At 35.2% G+C, this 21,617-nt stretch overlaps 1 protein-coding gene and 1 long non-coding RNA gene across 2 annotated transcripts; one reads left to right on the top strand and one right to left on the bottom strand.

Annotated features, from left to right (window-relative positions):
• Positions 1–477: 477 nt before the first annotated feature.
• Positions 478–2,721, bottom strand: LOC148616100 (uncharacterized). Its single transcript, XM_088581637.1, has 2 exons — positions 1,781–2,721; positions 478–1,745 (listed from the first exon to the last, which is right to left on the bottom strand). The coding sequence occupies exons 1-2, from the start codon at positions 2,270–2,272 to the stop codon at positions 1,332–1,334; spliced, it is 906 nt and encodes a 301-aa protein (XP_088437763.1). The 5' UTR covers positions 2,273–2,721; the 3' UTR covers positions 478–1,331.
• Positions 2,722–13,339: 10,618 nt separating this feature from the next.
• LOC148616099 (uncharacterized) lies at positions 13,340–19,336 on the top strand. The gene is made up of 3 exons (XR_015922114.1): positions 13,340–13,407; positions 16,500–16,569; positions 17,728–19,336. It is a non-coding gene; the product is annotated as an uncharacterized LOC148616099 (long non-coding RNA).
• The last annotated feature ends 2,281 nt before the right edge of the window (positions 19,337–21,617 follow it).

Genomic DNA, 21,617 nt, shown 5'->3' with positions numbered 1-21,617 from the left:
CATCTTTGTGTGTACCAAGTGTCAAACAAAATACTTAAAATTGAACTTTTGGAATTAGAATAATCAAGGGAACTAAGGTTCTAGCGGTAATCAAAAGAATGTAATCCAGGGACAAAGTCCCTACATGGAAAACAGACATACACAACAAAGAACATAAAGTAACTAAAATCATACATACAAAGTAACAAAAGCAAATGAGCAACTCGGACTCCACTAAAAACTGGGAGCATGGACCAGGTGCACCGTTAGGATAACCGTCCTCAGCTTTTCTAGCCGAGTTGCTCATAAAAAGTCAAGTCCGGGGTAGACGAACGAGGAAAGGAAAACTATGACCCGTTGAATAAATCAGTTTTCATGGTGCAGATGGATACACCATAATGATCCACGAGTTCATGATGACGACCATAAAGGTTCTGTAGTGATGACTTCAATCTTCAGTTGTAGCAACATAACCCTGTTCCAGAAGCCTATTTGTTAAGAGTTCTAGCGCGATACAAAAAGTGTGCATAGTTTCGGTAAGCTCTGGCATAACGTATGAGTTGTGATATGAACACTCCATACGCAGGTGCTGAAGGGATGTTGCCACAGATGAAAGGAAAGTTGACAATTCTGAATGAAAAGTCATCACGTTTGTCATAAAGTGTGGTCAGTAGTTTTCCTTTACCATCGATTTCTAAGTGTAGGTCAAGATGTGAGGCTGAGTAAATAAGGAGTACAGTTTGTACTGTATACAAGCAAAAACCAAGGTACATGTAAACCTTTATGTCAATTATTAGTAAATAGGGTTGAAGCTAAAAACGGATTAAAGCTGCATGGTGAATCTGACAGGTTTACTGCAAACCACATTGTGTACATGTATTAAAATAATTTAGAATAATAATACCATAGATCATTTAGGCGAGCAGTCAAATCCTGACCTCACTATAATCTAGACTACAGAACAGCTAGATATACGTCTACATAAATATATATGAGGTAAAGGTAAGCACAATGTGCATATACAATTGTAATTGTTTACTACTTACATATAGTTATTAAGGAGCAGGCAAATCCTGACCTCACAATATACATGTACACTGCACAAGATCTTAATTTTACATGTACTTCAGGCAAGTAAATATATACAATGCACATGGACAAAACGTGCCTGAAGACAAAATGTTCAGAGAATATTTCATTCATTATCCTGATAATGACCTTTGTAACACTGATAGAAATATCAGTTAAAGTAAATATGATTTGCTATATGACAATACATGTACATAAAATATTAAAAGCAAAAAATGAAAAAAAAAAACAAAAAAAAAATGGTGAGCAGGCAAATCCTGACCTCACTGACCTTTTTGAGCAACATTGTTCAGAGCAACAGAAGAAATACGGATATATCGGTCAACTGCATTAGAATTCCAGCGACCCAACTTTTTAATATATGTTTCAGAATAACCTAAGGATGCAAAATGTGTTGCTGCACCAATGCGAAAACTGTGACCTTGGTAATTAGTTTGATCTATACATATAAAATGCAATATTTTTGCCATTTTTGAAGTAATAAAATGGTGTGTGACCGGATAATGGTCCTGAACAATGTTTAAAACGTTGTAAGTAAAACGTTGTAAGTACAAAAATAAAGTTCTAACAGGGCAACGTTCTGGTTCAGAAGCAGAACATTCAACAGATATAGAAGTTGGATAATGTGATTTCATGTTATTGAAATGCCGCAGGTGTAGTGTTAAACTTTTCGGAAATTTAGATTTATCAAAGTCTGGAAAACTTAAGTTTTGAACTTGCGCAACTTTTGAACAGTCAACGTTTTTACCTTATCAGTATTTCTCATAAACGAAGAAGGGCAGAAAAGGCTAAGAGGTACACAGCTTTTGAAAAGTAATTGAAGTGAGACATCCACAATACATGACTCAAGACCAATCACAATTTGTTTTAGTATTGGCTTTGTTATTGGTAAACGAGAATCACTACATGTACCATGAGCATTATCACAACCCTTTAGCGTTTTTAGAACAATAAATGAATTGGACTGGTCATCAATATTCAATACTTTATGAATGTAACTCAAAGCAGAGACATGAGAAGTAATGGTGGAAGGACTGTATGACTTCGCAAATAAATATCCAATGAAATTAAAAATCATTACAGAAGATAATGGCAAACATAGTAACAGCTGTCTACTGACACAAAATTCCTGTAGCAGCTTCCAACTGTGCTGCTCTTGTTGACTTGGATAAAGCAGACTGTAGCAAACTCTGAGATTGCACATCTAAATGTAGAACAGGTGGCATGGCACTAATATTGGTGTTTGGGACAACCAAGGAGTGTATACTCTGTCATGCTGAAATTTGAAACGAGACAACGCATCAGCTACTGTGTCACTGTGTTGGATTTTCCAGCTATATGTTTTGCAGGGAACCAATCATTGCACTTCATTGCTGCAAGCACTAACCTTCGAACTAATCTCATTACCACAGAGTGTTTACATGATTGTTTGTTGATTATTTCAACGACTGCCTGATTGTCAGACAAGAAAAGCACCTTAGAGTTAGTTAATTCACATCCCTTTAGTTCTAAAGCTAAAACAATAGGAAAAAGTTTGATAGTGATATCATAAGCAGCCATGACAGGCGGCCAACTTTCAGCAAACCATTTATGACCAAAAACCGCAGCAAAACCAAGACTACCCACTGTATCGGTATATAACTTGGAATGATCAGAGGATAACCAATGGTCAGACATAAACATTGATTTTCCATTAAAACTGTCAATAAAAAGTTTCCATGTTGCTATATCTGCTCTCGCTTCACGGGTCAACCTAATTTTGTATAGTGGCTTTGATACCCCTAACGTAAGGTCAATCAACCTCCTTAAAAAGCTCTTCCCGGACAACCAACCATGCAAGCATGGTTAATTAAACCAATCATACTCCGTAATTCTCTTAACTGAATTTTCTTACGGTTGTAGTTGGGCATTAATGAAGTGCGAATTTTTTTCTATTTTGTCAATCGACAACCGGAGTTCCATTTTCTATGAATCAACATACCATAAACCGAAAGTACTGTAGTAGGTGGTACAGTTTTTTTTCTTTTTGACTGGAACTCCAATTCTTTCACATAAAGACAAAAAATGGTTGAGATCATGTAAATATTTGTCAGAATGGGGTGGACCAACAAAAATAAAATCATCAATGAAATGTGACACACCTGCAGCATGATATTTTGTCTCCACAACCCACTGTAGAGCACTTGAGAAAGATTCAAACATTTGGCAGCTACTGCTTGCTCCCATTGGCAAACATTTATCAAAATAAAAGAAATTTTTCCATGTAAAACCAAGTAAATGATAATTAGAGGGATTTACAGGAATTAATATCACATTTCGCGAGTTTACTAAAGCGGCCATGATGTTTTACAAGATTGTCAACTACGTCAACACTATCGTATTGAACTGTAGAATTCTCTCTGGGAATTAAGGAGTTTACTGAACTATCTCTGGGAAAGGAAAGGTCGTGAATAAGACAAAATTATCCATGAACACTTTTAGGCACTAAACCTAAGGGTTAACAAACTTAGTTTGGTAAGGGTGGTTTTAAGAAAGCAATTCTCTGTTTCAAAGATTCCTTAGCTAATTTTTTAAATTTTTCATAAACAATACCTGAATTGGTGAAGGCTGGGTTATGGTTTTATGATTGGTTACCCACAATAGCTAATTGGAATCAAAATTTAAACCCGGAAATCAGTTTATCCCTTTTCAATACATCATTTCCTTGCAATATTTAACATATCATGATTTACTGGACTTGGGAGGGGTTTTGGAAGGGCGACCTTTGTCTGTGGTCTCTGATCCGACAGCTTTGTTGCATTTTGAGGCCGGGTGTGGTCCTCTACACAGCCTGCATGCATGGGCATAATTGCAGTTTTTTCCGACACAACCTCCATATTTGTTGTTGACATGGCATGTGCTATGCCTGGTAGTAACAAGAAAGGGCTGATGTCTCTGGGATATGGATGGGGTACCCTGTTTTGAAGGGGCTTTGAAAGACTTCATATACATGTAAATAGCCTTCTTGTATATGTCATCTAACACCTTTTGCCATGGTTGCTGATGTTCATTCCGCAAGACTCGGAAGGACTCCTCATAATAATGGAAAGCTTCGTTTCCTCGTAACTTCAATATTTCACTTACGATACTCATGTACTTGAGTAAATTTGCGGCTTCCATTGGAAATTTTCGTAAATATATTGCCATAAAAATGTGAAAAGCATTATTCCAATCCAAGAAAGGCAGTGATTGTTTTGGTTTAAAGGAATTCAAACGATTTTGTACAGAAATCTGATTTGATGTTACTGTTACAGCCCACGAGTCATTCTCAGTATTTTTTGGCAAAAGTAAAGATAAATCAATAAAATCATCACAACATATTTTATCCCTAATTTTTGGAAAACATGGGCATCAATAGGCATATTTGCTGTAAAATCTGTTACTGGTGGATGTACAGAAGCATTTATGTTATTACATTCTCTAGCTGAGGGTTCAGAACCTAAAATATTGTTGATGTTATTACATGTAGATACACTAGTAGACATAGTGGCCTTGTGTTGATTACCAATGCATGTGTCTATCTGTGGTGTTGGAATGTTCTGGTCCATATGGGGGTTCTGACTTTCTGTGGTCTCCTGAATATTGATTGGGGTTGGCTCAGATGTTGAATTCTCTGATTTATGTTGATGTAATATTTCTTTTGCCAATCTTGTATAATCTATAGAAAATGTTTAATTTGACATCTGAGAGGATGATATTCATTGAAATCTTACACTTTAAGGGAGTCTGTGGAACCTGATGTGGAGGTTCTGGCATGTTTTGATGGTGTTGACCTAGTGGAGGGGTCAACAGCACGTTTTGTACGACTCATTTTAAATTGTTAGTCTTCAACTAATGAAGCTGCAAAATAAAATATGAATCATTTCAAGTAAGCAGATATATGTACATGTGTACATTAATCGAGTAAAGTACAACAGTCATTGTTATGTACACTCAATACAAAAAATGTACATTAGTAAATATGTTAATGGATACATTCCTCAATGAAATAAAATACATGTACGAATAGTTACATGTATATAATTAACCAATGGTAAAACGAAATCAGCGATTTAAATGAATAAAATAGTTTTTTTTTTGTATTTGAAAACTGTCGTTTATCAGAAACATTCAAGAAGTTATACCAATGGACAAATACTTGTATACTGACATCATATGTTAGTCATAAAAATGTATACAGATTGAGTGTATGCAAAATGTATTAATCAAACTTTAAATAATTATGAGTAACTTGCATAAAATACTAGAAACAACAAAATGTATATTGTAAATTGTACCTGGACACCCAGGATAAAGTGTTCATGTACATGTTTATGTACATGTACCAATAACTTTGAAATTTTTCTAAACTGAAAAATGTTGTGCTGACATATAAGCAGCAGGTTGCAAAAAAATGTCAAAGCGACAGTATAAACTAGAAGCAGTATACAGATAAAAACTCGGATATGTACATACTAACAAAGGCATTACGCAACTGGTACCATGTGTCAATAAAAAAGGGGTACCATGTACCCAGATGTCTATTAAATATGAGAATATGTAGTACCATGTCCCACAAAAAAAGACATCAAAATAAGTGAAATGCCAATGAAAATAAGATACAAAAGTTAAATCAAAATAGATATCACCGAGTGAGATGCATGCAGAATGGCACTTCTAACGCTCATGACGAAATTTAGCATCCCGTGGCCGTGGTGGCTGAGGTGTACACCATCCCATCCTATATAACTGCAATCCTTCCAGAAGCCATGATGGTGCCAGAAGATGATGTGGTCTAACGTCTCGGTTAAAATGGTAGTTTGAAGGGAAATGTTCGTGTGTATTACTCTCTGGTTATTACAAGCATCAACACGAGGTGGAAACAAAACACTTCGGCACCAGGACAAATCGGCACCTGTTTCAAAAGACAGTTCGGCATCCAGGACAAATCATCACCTGTTTCAAAAGACAGTTCGGCACCGAAACAAATCGGCATCGGGACTTTTCGGCATCAGATTGTTAGACAATTCGGCATCGATATTTATTTTATTTTTAATAAAACTAGTTTAAAAATGAACAAATATGTTTTTTATAAAGATTATACAGACTTTGTTCAAGAAAATTACCTCTATGATTAAGAACTGTTCTTAATTACTAATTAGCTTATGATTGGTTATTTGTCAACAATAGCCTTCCGTCCACAAATCACTTAATTAAGAACTGTTAATTAAAAATTATTATAATCAAGAACCAAGTATCAGTCATAAATAACTAATAGAAATGTGTAACTTATGCTTGTGTTTCTAGTTTTGTTTGATCTCTAAAGTATAATAATGTATGGTATTAAGAATATTTCGTTAGATCAAAGGTAGAATGATTGTTTTTTTTAAAGAAGCCACAAAGAAAAATAAATTGAGTACAAGCCAAGGACATAATAAAAATGAAAGGAATTAGGAAGTTACCATCAGTTTCACGAAGTCAGACGATAGTTGTATTGATTGTAACAAAACTGTCCGTCCACGACAAGAAGCCCTTAAGTATGAAGGATGTCAAAGATGGCAGCACAGAACATGATTGATTATTTGATTGTTGGGGTTTAACGCCCGAGCAGCAATATTTCAGCTATATTCAGGCGATGAACATGAAGTGGGTAATAAAATGATTGATTGATTGATTGCTGGGGTTTAACGTCCGAGCAGCAGTATTTCAGCTATATTCAGACGATGAGCATGAAATGGATGACACAATGAACACGAAGTAATGATGATGAGATGAAAAATGGGATGGGACACAAGGATAATAGGGTCATTTGATTGCTACTAGAAAAAAGGAGGGATGGATAAGTTCGGGCAATTTAGCCTCCTGTGGCGGAGCGCAAAGATTCCTACTCGTATCGAATACCCCAGCAGGGTTCTTTAACGTGCGAGGAACGTGGCATCTTTCCCAACACGGTGCACCACTATGGTTTGCGGTCAGGTTTTTTCCGTATTATAGCCTGATGACCTCAGCATGGAACACGCCAGGGGTACCCAATTCCACCACCTGGGGCACACAACCCAGTTGCTCTGTGGGCAGAGCTCCTAGCCCCCGGTTAGGTTCATGAGCACTATTTAGTCGCCTTTTACGACAAGCTTAGCGCTGCTGCTGCTAGGAAACTACAACGCTATCAGCCAAAACACACACGCCAGATTCAGGGAAAGCTGTTTTCTTTTTGGGACCAATTCTGTGCAACTACCATTTACACATCAAGACTAGCAGCCATTTACGGTCCACCGGCCAAGTAAACAACTTTCGTTAGTGTAAGAACTTTAAGAACATTATAATATTTCATGTGGTGCATATGTCCAGTGCTTATCTTGAGAATACCGAACTTTGTTTCTTGTCATTTCTTAAATGTATGTCATGAATCTAGTGCTTTTTTCATAAATCTTATGTCATATATTTTGAACTGTATTTGAGAACATACATCGTTGTTGTTATTGTTACTTATCTGAATAAATTATATATAGATTAGTAGTGCTTTATTTATCATTTCACAAAAAATACTAAAGCTAATGATTGACCAAAACAAACAATATTCTTATTTTACATAATATCATCCTATACACATACATTTAGCAAACAACTTACGTAACTATGTATCTTGCTGTCAAAGCAATTGGATTGTGTTCAATTCTCACTTGAATATATACAAATCAAACCAGTTTCATGAAGACAACACGAGACACATTACATGGTATTTACTGTGTTGTAGACAACATACTATTTTCTTCTGCATTGGGTGCCGAGTTGTCTAAGTGCCGAATTGTCTTGGTACCGAAATGTCTTAATAAATTCCGAAATGTCCCGGTGCCGATTTTTCCAGGTGCCGAAGTGTCTAGAATTTCACGGGGTCCCTCTTCGCGAGGCAAAAGTTCGCCAATAATTACTAATTTAACACCCATATCGTAGTATAAATAGTACACGATGTCTGGTACTAGTGGTAGAGATGAAAAATCGTACAAGTCTGGTCGCTGATGAATTAATTGTGGCACAGTAAGGCCTCCTTGGCAACGAAAGTGAATTTCGAATGCAGCATGATTAAGTCTTAAATTAGTATGATAATTGGGATAAAGCTATGTCCTACAATTGCAACTTGGTAAACCATGTTCAGACTGAAATGTAGCACACATGCGCAGTCGAGATGAGATAGTCTACACATAACTTTACATGAAGCAACAACAAATATTACATAATCGGTACAGTGTATTGCTCGGTCAACAATGTCACTAATCAAAATAAATCAGCCCCGTGCAGATCCGGGTGTTAAAAGAATAGGCCTGCAGCAGCACTAAGCTTGTCGTATAAGGCGACTATATAGTGCTCAGAAACCTAGCCGGGGGCTAGGCGCTCTGCCCACAGAGCGACTGGGATGTGTGCACCAGATGGTGGAATGAGATACCCCTGGCGTGTTACATGCTGGGATTGTCAGGCTATAATACGGAAAACCTGACCGCAAACCATAGTGGTGCACCGTGTTGGGAAAGATGCCACGTTCCTCGCACGTTAAAGAACTCTGCTGAGGTATTGGAGTAGGAACCTTTGCGCTCCGCCACAGGAGGCTAAATTGCCCGACCTTACCTATCCCCCCTTTTTCCAGTGGCAATCAAAGTTTGTGTTCCATCCTTTTTTTCATTTCATGTTCATTTTATCATCCATTTCATGTTCATAGTCTGAATATAGCTGAAATATTGCTGCTCGGACGTTAAACCCCAACAAACAAACAAACAAATCAAAATAAATCACGAAAAAGATGGCACTATATTCCGAAGCGTACAATTTCACATGAAAAAGTAAATGTAAACATAACAGTTGTAACGAAATGTCATGATGAAGACAAACGGAACAAAATTAAAGTTTTAAGAATCCAGCGCAAAAGTGAAGTCACAGACAGGGTTAAAAATGTTCCTTGAGTCAAATTATCAGATACAATGCACGTACATAAATCTAGCGAGTTACACACTTCGCCAACCAAAATGCGCTAAAGGATAAAAGGACGAAGCTATAACAAGGGGAGAGTTGAATGAAATATGAATATTTTATTAATCACAAATAATGTTGAGATAATGCCTCTTTGTATACTTAGACAGGTCTTACATTACTTCAACATTCGACCGAACATCTTACGATACTTTATCAACTTTAAATAATTAACACCATGATCCCCGTGTATATGTACTAAATTTTACGAACTACACACGCAACATTACAACTTTATAAGCCTACTTACAATGACGATTTCCCTAACATGGGTCCACATGGACAATAATATACATCACTATTTCAAAAATTAAGTTTACACCACACTAGTTACGGACCAAAAGCAGCACGACTACTCAGTATGGCAAAATCATTTTGCACCTGGGATATGCATCGAGGATTTGCCCCTTGAATTTGCACACCAATTTGCACCCGGAATTATTTTGCACCAGACTTTTGCACCCATACAAATAAAAATAAAATAGTAAAATCTAGATGCACAGCAAACATATATCAACCATTCAGGACTCTAGATTTCATAACGCAACAGCATTAAACAGTATTCAACTACTAACTTTTGTGCTTTCCGAAAGCACCTCAAATATTTCAAAAGTCGCCGCGTTGAAAAATTCAACACTTTTTGGGTGACGCAATTCAGGCTCTCCGTTTCCCGTACTGACGAGTGCTTTTATTACAAACACTTAGCCAATCATTAGGCGGCTTATTATTCACCAATAATTATAAACCAATCATTTTATCTAAAAATATCATTCCTGGTAGCTAAACTTCTTTGACAACTCAGAACCGACGATATTTCGTCCTTTCTTAAACTATCGAGTAATAAGTCACTTCACACAAAAAACATAGATTAGGGTTCAGTCGCAGTTGTGAATAACACACAACATTTAAATGTAAAGAAGCACAAAATACATTTGGGTCAAACATATCTACAAATGTACTAACGATATAAAATCAACACAAAAGGGGAGGGGTAGTCCGCATTACAATATACATTTTTTCTAGACATTTAAGCTAAAAAAGGATAGTTTTTTTTTAGTACTTTGTAAAAATCGAAGCGACAAAGTTTCGTGAGTTAGATTAGATTTTAATAAACCTGTGTGCGCTGAAATCCGAAAGGGAACCTTTTTATTGTACCTAAATTGCGCACGGCCCTCTGAACCATTACTGCATATCATGTATGTTTTATTATTCAGAAATAAAACCCACGGAATTAATTTTTATTTCTAAACATATTTATTTTTATTTACTGTTTATTATTTAGAGTGTCTTTAAATCCAAGATTGTGTGTCATAGTTAAATTCGGTCATTTATACTTGACACAGTAACCTTTTATAAATGACAATGTCATTTCTTAACATCGTTGTTTTTCAAAAAAAAAATTCCTAGATACAAATATATAGTCCTTGGTAGAGATTCCTTATACTTTGTAAGAAATAATTCCAAATCATCTTCCAAATATACAAAGGAAATGTTTACAAAATGCTGGAATTTTTAATCGACAACATATTTGTCCAGTGTGATGGACGTGTTTTTCAATAAACGGTCGGCATTCCAATGGGAACAAATTGTGCTCTTTTACTTGCTGACCTATTCCTTCACTCTTATGAGGCTGACTTTACAGCTGATTTGATCCGAAAGAAAGAATATCGTTTGGCTGAGTTCTTTAATATCAGTTTCCGCTATATAGATGACGTATTATCTTTAAACAATCCTAATTTCGGGGATTTGATACATTGCATCTACCCCAAATAACTTGCGATAAAGGATATTACAGATACTGCAAGGTCAGCCTCATATCTTGACCTACACTTAGAGATCGATGATAAAAGAAAACTATTGCCCAAATTTTACGACAAACGTGATGACTTTTCATTCAGAATTGTCAACTTTCCTTTCATCTGTGGCAACATCCCTTCAGCACCTGTGTATGGAGTTAATTCATATCACAACTCATACTTTATGCCAGAGCTTACCGAAACTACGCAGACTTTTTGTATCGCGCTAGTACTCTAACACATAGGCTTCTGGAGTAGGGTTATGTTGCTACAAGATTGAAGTCATCATGAACTCGTGGATCATTATGGTATATCCACATGCACTATGAAAACAGATTTATTGAAAGGACGATTGTACTGTCAATCTTATTCGATTTTAGAGGCTGACATATCTAAATTGATATTTGATATTGATTATAAATATAATCATTTTATTACATGTTGGTGAAAGCTAATAATATTAATACAAAAAATTACTGTTTCACGTTCTTAGTTCTGAACAAGTTAAAATTCCACATAGGTAGTAATATACGGTTATGTCGATTCTGAAAACGTCTTATTTTGTTAAAATAAAGATGTTTTGAGGCAGACAGCACAGATTTTTCGAGTGTTTTTTTTTCATGAGAAAGTACATGTTTTTCTTATCCTTGGTATGTGGAGGTTCAAATAAAATAATTTATAAGTATATGCCTATATAAGTAAAACGAGTAGCCATGGTAACACACTGGAAACAAATATTACTGAGTTTAAATACAAATCAGGGGTGCGTTTCCAAAACTAACAACCAAATACTATTATTTATATAATATATTTAAAAGATTATAAATTAATTTAAATGAAATATTCTTATACTTAAGAAATCGTCCGTATGCTTTAATTATAAAGTAAGGTGACTGAACGTTGTACAGGAAATGGAGCAGCTGTATAGTTCACGACCTACGTTGAATTAATTTGCCTATTTACGTGAGTTGTACAGATTAAAACGGTTAGAAATGCTGGGTTTCGGGATTTTTTTATATTTCTAAAACACATTTACTAAACGAATGCTTTTAACAATAACAAGGAACTTATGAGCAAAAAAAAAGATTATTAGTTTGGTATATGAATTCATGGTAATGTCTTTTTTCGCCTACACTAATGACACTTTTAAAGGTAGAATAAATAAGAACATCGAATCACAGGTAAAAAAAATTACACTGAACATCGATAGTAAGATCAGGGAAAAATAAACTTTATTAAGCAACAATCATTAACTACTCTAGGAATAAAGCGTTGACAGGCCACAACTATCGCTTATACCACAGGGGCTTGCTCCCACTAACGAATATGTTAGTACAGGTGGGGCTGCATATCTATTAGTGGAAGCAAGCCCCTGTGTTAATACTGCACCTATGTCATAGTAACATACCTACTGACGCATTCAACTCTGCAGTTGACGAAAGGCTGATATAGTATAATGTTTTAATGCTGTGCTTACAACTACCAGGAAAAATAATACATGTTGATCAGATAAGAATCAGAACGAAATGAAATAAAAAGTAAATCATATAAACGGCCATGAAAGGAGCAAATAACAGTTGAACTGTGGTTTCTGTTGAAATCTTTTACCGATTTTTACATCAGAGGTGTTCATGCATTGGTGATTAGAAACAACTTTTTGTGCGTCATCATGAGAAAAAAAACTTCGAATAGTATTACCTCCGTGTCTATATAACTAAGTGACCTCTTTTGTTAGGTCACCTTGCCAACGGCCATGTTAGCTATTTTTTCACTTGATGTCAGCCGTCTGTCGTCATCTATAACTGACTTTTCTTTCCGTCGTTCCGATGAAAAATTCTACGAAAGTAAATATTGGATCTAAGTAGCACGAACCTTTTTCGAAATATTTTATTTAGAGTCTATTGGTAGTTTGCTAAAACATTTTCAGCAGAACATTTTAAAATCGTTTTTGAAACATTTTGATTTTTTTTCAGAAACATATTTGCTGATGATGTTTTCATTACATTCGTTTTACTCGAATTTAGAAAATATTTCTAATCTATTTTAAATTACATATTTAGAAAACAGTTTTCTCATAAATATCAAATATAGAATAAAAAATAAATAGGCCATGAAATTAAAATTTTGATAATCTAGCACTATAAGACAGTAGTGGCTATATATAATTACATTATTATTTCTTTTTAAATGACCGAAGAAGGATAAATGTATTGTCATGCATTCTACATGTACATGTAATACTAGTCTTCTCAATTTGTCATGCATATTGGATTTACAATTAATTCATCCCAGTTTACTGTTCCTTGTCTTTCAATTAACCAACATCGATGATATATAGATGATGGCATCTCCATATACATAAATAGATACTGGTGTAAATGGTGTGCCACATGCTGCTATTGAAATAGGTTAGAGCAAATCTTTATCAGTGTACTTATTATCCTACACACGTTTGCAAGGAACACACACTAAGACAATTTAAAGAACAGGATCTTTCCAAAAAGATGCAAGTACAATTCTTTGTGATTACTTAGTTAAAAACTGTATACCAAAGTACTTAGAATAAAAACTAGTCCGTATAACCTTGTTTTACAATTAGTCATTTTACAATTTCCCAGACACTAGACAACATCACGCTGTGAAAACAAACACTTAAGTGATTTCTGATTTTGTTTGGTTTTTGTAATGCCACAAAAATTTGTACTGCTACGGAAAATTTACGTGTTACTCCGTTTCCAGTTTTGCATAATGTTGATTCAATTGCATGTCCGGAACACAGTGACAAAGTTAACATGTCAAAATTTATATCAAACAATTAGGTGTTGACACCGCAAGGAGTAAGTTCTTAACTTTTGATTAATTTCTTATGATAGATAAGTGTCTCAGTGAATAAATTGATATATTTATATTGCCGAACTTTGTATAAATAGGTGTATTTTGAGCGTCACAAAGAATGTCCTATATCCTGGTGTCATCGGTTCTCGATAGCATATCAATATTGTGTACCTGTTTGTTGACAGAGTAAACAAGGGAACCGAGGTTATAGCGGTAATCAAAAGAATGCAATCCAGGGACATAGACCAGACATGGAAAACAGACACGCACAACAAAGAAAATAAAGTAACCAAAATCATAAATACAAAGTAACAAAAGCCAATGAGCAACTCGGGCTCCACTAAAAACAGAGAGCATGGACCAGGTCCACCGGCAGGGTAAGCGTCCTCTGCTTTTCTAGAAACACCCGCCGAATTGCTCATAAAAAGTGAATTCCGGCGTAGACGAAAGAGGAAAGGAAAACTATGACACATTGAACAAATGAGTTTTCAGATGGATACACCAAAACGAGCCACGAGTTCATGATGACGACCATAAAATTTTTTGTAGTGATAACTTCAATGTTGCAGCAACATAACCCTGCCACCGAAGCCTATGTGTTCTAGAATTCTAGCGCAATACAGAAAGACTACGTAGTCTCGACATGTTCTGGCATAACGTATGAGTTCACTCCATACGCACGTGCTGAAGGGATGTTGCCACAGATGAAAGGAAAGTTGGCAATTCTGAATGAAAAGTCATCACGTTTGTCATAAAGTGTGGTCAGTAGTTTTCCTTTACCATCGATTTCTAAGTGTAGGTCAAGATATGAGGCTGACCTTGCAGTATCTGTAGTATCCTTTATCGCAAGTTCTTTGGGGTAGATGCGATGTATCACCTCCCCGAAATTAGGATTGTTTAAAAATAATACGTCATCTATATAGCAGAAACTGAGATTAAAGGATCTAGCTAAACGATATTCTTTCTTTCGGGTCAGATAAGCTATAAAGTCAGCCTCATAAGAGTGAAGGAGTAGGTCACATGTAGAGGAGCACAATTGTTCCAATTGGAATGCCGACCGTTTGTTGAAAAACGCGTCCACCACACTGGGGAAATATGTTGTCGATTAAAAATTCCAGCATTTTGTAAACATCTTCTGCATATTGAACAACTTATTAAATAGCTACAATTTTAAAGTCATTATAAGAACTGATCTTTGTTTTTATTTTCTGAGAAGATTGTCGAGATTGCATGTTTACATTGTGAGAAAAACACTTTTTAGTCAGGTGTCCTATTAATGACTTTATGGGTACTACGTCATCAGTTCTCGATAGGGATATGACTTTTTGTATGGAGGGCATGAAAGACATAATTGGAAAGTAAAAATAAAGAAAATGAATAATTCAATATATTTTTTTTGATATTTCATATTTTCAGGGTCCATATATCACTTCCAGTGAATGTTATAATTGAATAACTTTGAAAAAAAACTTTTAATCACATCTTATATTTTTTAATTTGCCGTGATATGGTGTTCCAAGCATAGAAGCAAAGATATACAAGGTTATTCGTATTATAATTCGCCCAAAATTAATAGGCTTTTCATATTATTGCTCTTCGGAATCTCTTAAAACATTGATAACGTCATGATGTTTTTAACGTTTTCTGCAATAAAATATTAAGATACGACCAGTACTGCGCACCATACATTTTTACTGTGTAGCCATGCCTATATCCTGACTGGGCATGACCGTTGAATATATGACCTACCACTTTCAATAAAATTTATTTACATTCAAAATATGTATTGGGAGAGGTGGGCGCTTAAAATATGAGCCTTTTGGGGTTTAAGAGAAAGGTAAAATAAAGAGGTACTAGAGTATTGGTATTATACACACCTTTATAGCGAAATCAAAGCCCGATAGAACCAATGAAGTGTTCAGTTGGTTAATTCTTTGTGAATAGACCACACATGCACTTTATTTCGCGTTTAATGTCATATTGCCTATCCACATCGCTATCGAGAACTAATTACTATCGAGAACAGACGAATGCACGATATAGATAATAGTGTAAATGATGTGCCACATGCTGCTTTTGAAATATGTCAGATCAAATCTTTATCAGTGTTCGTATTATCTCACAAAAATGTCCTAGATATTAACCCGGTCACTAGTTTTGCCTATGTTTACATTCAAACTTTACGTAAATTCATGACCAAACTTGGTATTTTAAGGCATGTGTCAAAGAGAACAACTATCTTCCGAATGAATATAGACGTTTGTTGTCAACAGTTTACAATCATTTTGAAGTGTGTATTTTCCAACACTTTTGCATTAGAGATGTATCCTTAAACCATTTTTCATCGTCATGATAGTTGTTTGAATATTGTGATTATGTTTATGAGTACTTAGACTGAAATTTTGCCTTGAATGTCACCAGGACATTTATTTTGAAACTTTGCAAGTTATTTTTTAGAATTTATAACATTACTTCATGTCCTGCATGTATGGAGAGCAAAATTGACAGAAACTTTGAAACACTTACACTACACATATTGTACACAAAATTGGGTTCATAACATTGAACATGTTCTGTTAGTTTTGAATATTATGATTTTTTGCATATTTCTGTTTGTAAAATTGTTTTTTTTATTTATTGTAGACTTTTACCCTCTCCGGGGGTTTGCATCGAGTTCATAAAGTCCACAGTTTTGATTATATGATGCTTATCATTTTTATTTTTTTACAAGAAATACACTTGATCTCTCTCTTTTGTAATCAGGGTTACAAAACAAGCTCATACCCGATGATTTAATGTTCCAAATAAACCAAGATGATTAATTTGTTTCAAGGTAAGTTTTATATAGTGATGAGAATCTGATTGGATCATGACAAGTGATCATGGCATTTGTTAGTCTTTTAGTGTACCTGTCAATTCATTTGACAGCGCCCCGTGCAGGTCCGGGTGTTAAAAGAATAGGCCTGCAGCAGCGCTAAGCTTGTCGTATAAGACGACTAAACAGTGCTCAGAAACCTAGCCGGGGGCTAGGCGCTCTGCCCCCAGAGCGACTGGGATGTGTGCCCCAGATGGTGGAGTGGGGTACCCCTGGCGTGTTGCATGCTGGGGTTGTCAGGCTATAATACAGAAAACATGACCGCAAACCATAGTGGTGCACCGTGTTGGGAAAGATGCCACGTTCCTCGCACGTTAAAGAACCCTGCTGTGGTATTCGATAGGAGTAGGAACCTTTGCGCTCCGCCACAGGAGGCTAAATTGCCGACCTTACCTACCCCCCTTTTTCCAATGGCAATCAAAATTTGTCGACCCTATTATCCTTGTGACCCATCCTTTTTTTTCATTTCATATTCATTTTATCATCCATTTCATGTTCATCGTCTGAATATACCTGAAATATTGCTGCTCGGACGTTCAACCCCAACAAACAAACAAACATCATTTGACAGCAATATGCAATCACTGTTTTTCATAAATCAGTAACAGATCCAGAAACTCCGAAAAGGTGGGAAAATAAGGCCATTGAGGGGGCTTACTATTGGTATTATCATTAATTTTCTATAAAATCAAATTATTTTTTTTCAAATATGAGGGGGACCCTGGGCCCTTCTTGGATCCACCTCTGTTTTTGCTGAACTTCAATAAAGTTTTAATTATAGAACACATGTATGAAGTTTGGTTCCATGGATATCCACTTCCTGTTTGAAGAGGACATACATTTTAAAGGTGTACATAGATCTGCTCACCACAATTTCAGATTAAAAACTCAATTAATGTTTTTTTTTTTTTCAAAGTGCAAATAAAATATTTATACAAAACAGCATGTTTTAATTTACCAGATAATATTATTTCCATGATTGACACATACACGTGTAGCAAAAAAAAATATCAAGTAATATGTAATTGATAGTATGTATATTTTTCCCTTTAGTTTCAATAATAGCTACTGTATGTATATATATCGTGAACATTAATCATATACATCTTTTTTCAGGAAACCAAAGAAAGGAAATAGACGCTGCTTGAGATGCCTAAAGATAAATAAGTGAACTGACAAAACCTGTCTTTGAAATTTAGATTAGTTTGTTGCTACATCTACAAAATATAGAGAACTCTACAAATTACTTTTCTCATGTTAAACCTGTGTATGCAATTCTTAAAATATTCATAATTTAGATTGTTTTGAAAAATTTTTTTATTGAAAAACATTATAATAACATTATAGTGAATGGTTGTTGAAAACGTTATTATACCATGTCTGCCACCATACATTTTTACGTTTTAAAAACATTTCTAAAAAATGTTTTCATTCGTTTAAGGAAACGTTATAATAACATTATAGTGAATGGTTATTGAAAACGGTATTATAATTTTTCAGCAACCATACATTTTGGCGTTTTAAAAACAATTCTAAAAATGTTTTCAGTCTTTTTAAGGAAACGTCTTTAAGACATTTTTGTTACGTGTTTGGGCTAGCTGGGGAGTGATTGCCCTTAGAAGTGAAAACAAAAGATCTTTGTTTATAGCCAATTTCTTGAAAAATGTAATAAAGATAGAAAAAAAAAAACTATTTTATCTATGCTATTATCTTTACGATAAGGAAAATAAAAGTTGTGAAAAGGCACATTTTTAGCCAATATTTTATTACTTTAATAGATCTACTAAAGGGTGATTATATAACGGTCACCAATTTGAAAATGTATATAGATGTTTTTTTTCTTCAGTTGTTTTTTTTTTCTTGAAAAGCATTATTTGTTTTTCATCGTTCAGTAATACATGTTAAGCGAATGCTTATGAAAACATATATACACTTTTAGTTAACAATATACATTAGTATCAAGGTCATGACACAGACGTAATTATAGGTCTGTAGTAATGCGTAGTACGCCGTCCGAATAAGAAGCATTCAAACTTACAATATAAATGCAGGTTTACTTATTTTCTTCCCGATTGGCGATTGTCTGAAACAATCCTGAACAAGGGTGTTATCATTTTTACTTTGTCAATGAGAAAAAAGAGCATGTGACGTTTGCTTGATCCTTAAAATATTACAGCATCATTTAATAATAAACGCGTTATACAAAAGTAAGCTAGCGATCATTTCATATTCGATTGTTTGAATAAAACTTTGGTAACGAGGTCATGACCGGGCATTGTCCATATCTTCGCAATGAGCTCCGTGCAGGTCCGGGTGTTAAAAGAATAGGCCTGCAGCAACGCTAAGCTTGTCGTAAAAGACGACTAAATAGTGCTCAGAACCCTAGCCGGGGACTAGGGCGCTCTGCCCACAGAGCAACTGGAATGTGTACCCCAGGTGGTGGAATGGGGTACCTCTGGCGTGTTACATGCTGGGGTTGTCAGGTTATAATACGGAAAACCTGACCGCAAACCATAGTGGTGCACCGTGTTGGGAAAAATGCCACGTTCCTCGCACGTTAAAGAACCCTACTGTGGTATTCTCCCGGAGTAGGAACCGTAGGGCTCCGCAACAGGAGGCTAAATTGCCCGACCCTACCCACCTCGCCCTATTTCCAGAGAAATCAAAATTTTTCGACCCCTTTGTCCTTGTGTCCCATCCCTTTTTCATTTCCTCATCATTTCATGTTCATCGTCTGAATATAGCTGAAATATTGCTACTCGAACGTGAAACCACAACAAACAAACAAACAAAATCTTCGCAATGATGATCACTTCTAAGAATAATCTCAGATTACCACAATTAAACCTCAGTAAAGTCCATATGTCAATCGCCTGATTTTATAATGTTTATACAGTTGGAATATTCCGGGTCACATTTGATAAATTTAAATAAATTAGCTGATACTCACATTGAACTAAACGTGGATCTGTTGTTGTGAACGACTTCCTAGAGAAATCATTATGTATATGTGTATTTTTGTCTTGTAAAAAGCAATATCTTTCAAAGCATGATATCTGAAATCACAGCTTTTTCGCACCCGTGTTTTCAAACTATGCCGGTATCAAGATTTCAAATGTTTCGCCTCTTGACGTGCCAGTTCCAATCATGCACCAAAACAAATTTTTCAAGCAATAATTTTGAAAAAATGCCATCGCAATTCAAAAAACAGATACGGGGTTTGCAGATATTAATAAAAACTGTATAAGTCTGAACTGACGTATTTACGGTTTTTTACTCAAACATAACAACTGTGTGTTAAAGGTGGTAGATAAGGAACATAACTCTTGAAATCAGTGATATGTTTGTATTATATTCAATTTCACCGAAACCTTTCAAGCTTTCATTTAGAATAGAATGAAATCAATCCAAATTACTTTGATACTTAAATGAGATTGATATAATAGCCAGAATGAAAACGTTCCAATGATTTGTTAGAGTTATGCTCCTTACCTTAGGTCTACCTCCTTAAATGTGCTTAAAAGCAGTACTCGTCTTTGTTTATTCATATGGCTGAAACTAATGAATTAGAAATGGGGAAAAATTCAATGTACTATTGTTCCATTAAAATACAACAGCTATAATCTCATTTGAGGTAATACCATCATTGCTTTCCTCGACTTATATTTTCTCCATTCTCGTAGACATTCAAGTAAAATAAAACTATTAGATGGATACATAGCCAATTATGAATTTGTACGCATTACATTCCTGGAGATTCTCGTTGCAGTAATGAAATACAATCAGTGTAGACGTGATTGTACATTCAATGTTGCAAAGGTCAAAAGATAACCAACAAAATTAATATAATTTGCTTTGCAATATGGTTTTAAGAGGCAATGTCATGATAAACACTTTCATGAGAATGTTTCATTCTGTTCCTTTGAAAATTACAGTCGAAAATGATTGATTGTTTTCTCTTTAATTTCATGACAAACTTAATCAATGCGCAGTTGTTTAAATAAATATGAAATTCTCATTTGAATATCCACAATGACAATAATATTCTATCAATCACGTAGTTTGTATGAATGAAACGTTGTTACTGGATGAGTTATGGCAATTTAACTTACTTTACCTGCTAACGTTCATTCTGCTTAGATTTACGAATCAAAATATGTGGCAACATCGTAAGCACATATCAAAAGATTTTAGATCAAACAAAGCAATACAGCTTTTATATCCAATGTTTATTATCAGAGGTAGACGTAATAAGACCTACACTGCTACCACTCTCTCCAAAGAAGAGATTGTGGAAAACCATAAATCTGTGCTAGCCTCTTTTGGTCTCTCTACCAAGGACGATGATTATGATTTACCGTCTATGTACTGGATTCCTAAACTTCACAAGAATCCATACAAACAACGTTTCATAGCTGGATCTGCAAAATGTACCACCAAACCTCTTTCAAAACTTTTAACTTCTATACTCACAACTGTCAAAGAGGGTCTACAGTCCTACCACAACACTTGTTACTCCCGTAGTGGTATTAATTCAATGTGGATCCTGAAAAATTAGAAAGATCGTTTGGAGACAATCAGTTCAAGACTATTATCTGAATATAATAGCATTAAAACCTATGATTTTTCAACACTGTATACTTCTATTCCCCATACTCAGTTAAAATCCCGACTTCAAAGCATTATACATCGTTGTTTTTTCCAAAAATGATGGTACACCTAGATACAAATATATAGTTCTTGGTAGAGATTCCTCATACTTTGTAAGAAATAATTCCAAATCATCTTCCAAATATACAGAGGAACTCCGAAGATGTTTACAAAATGCTGGAATTTTTAATTGACAACATATTTGTCCAGTGTGGTGGACGTGTTTTTCAACAAAGGGTCGGCATTTCAATGGGAACAAATTGTGCTCCTTTACTTGCTGACCTATTCCTTCACTCTTATGAGGCTGACTTTATAGCTGATCTGATCAGAAACAATATCGTTTGGCTAGATCCTTC

Source organism: Perna viridis, chromosome 5 (assembly GCF_037379345.1).
Source record: "Perna viridis isolate PV_CMFRI_1.1 ecotype Kerala chromosome 5, ASM3737934v1, whole genome shotgun sequence".
NCBI lineage: Eukaryota > Metazoa > Mollusca > Bivalvia > Mytilida > Mytilidae > Perna > Perna viridis.
This window is presented reverse-complemented; position numbering and strand designations above follow the sequence as displayed.

Coding starts and splice junctions, on each gene's coding strand:
- LOC148616100 (XM_088581637.1), bottom strand. CDS start 2,272: ATGTGCAATCTCAGAGTTTGCTACAGTCTGCTTTATCCAAGTCAACAA. Junction 1,746..1,780: donor TTCAAAAGTTGCGCAAGTTC/AAAACTTAAGTT, acceptor GATAAATCTAAA/TTTCCGAAAAGTTTAACACT.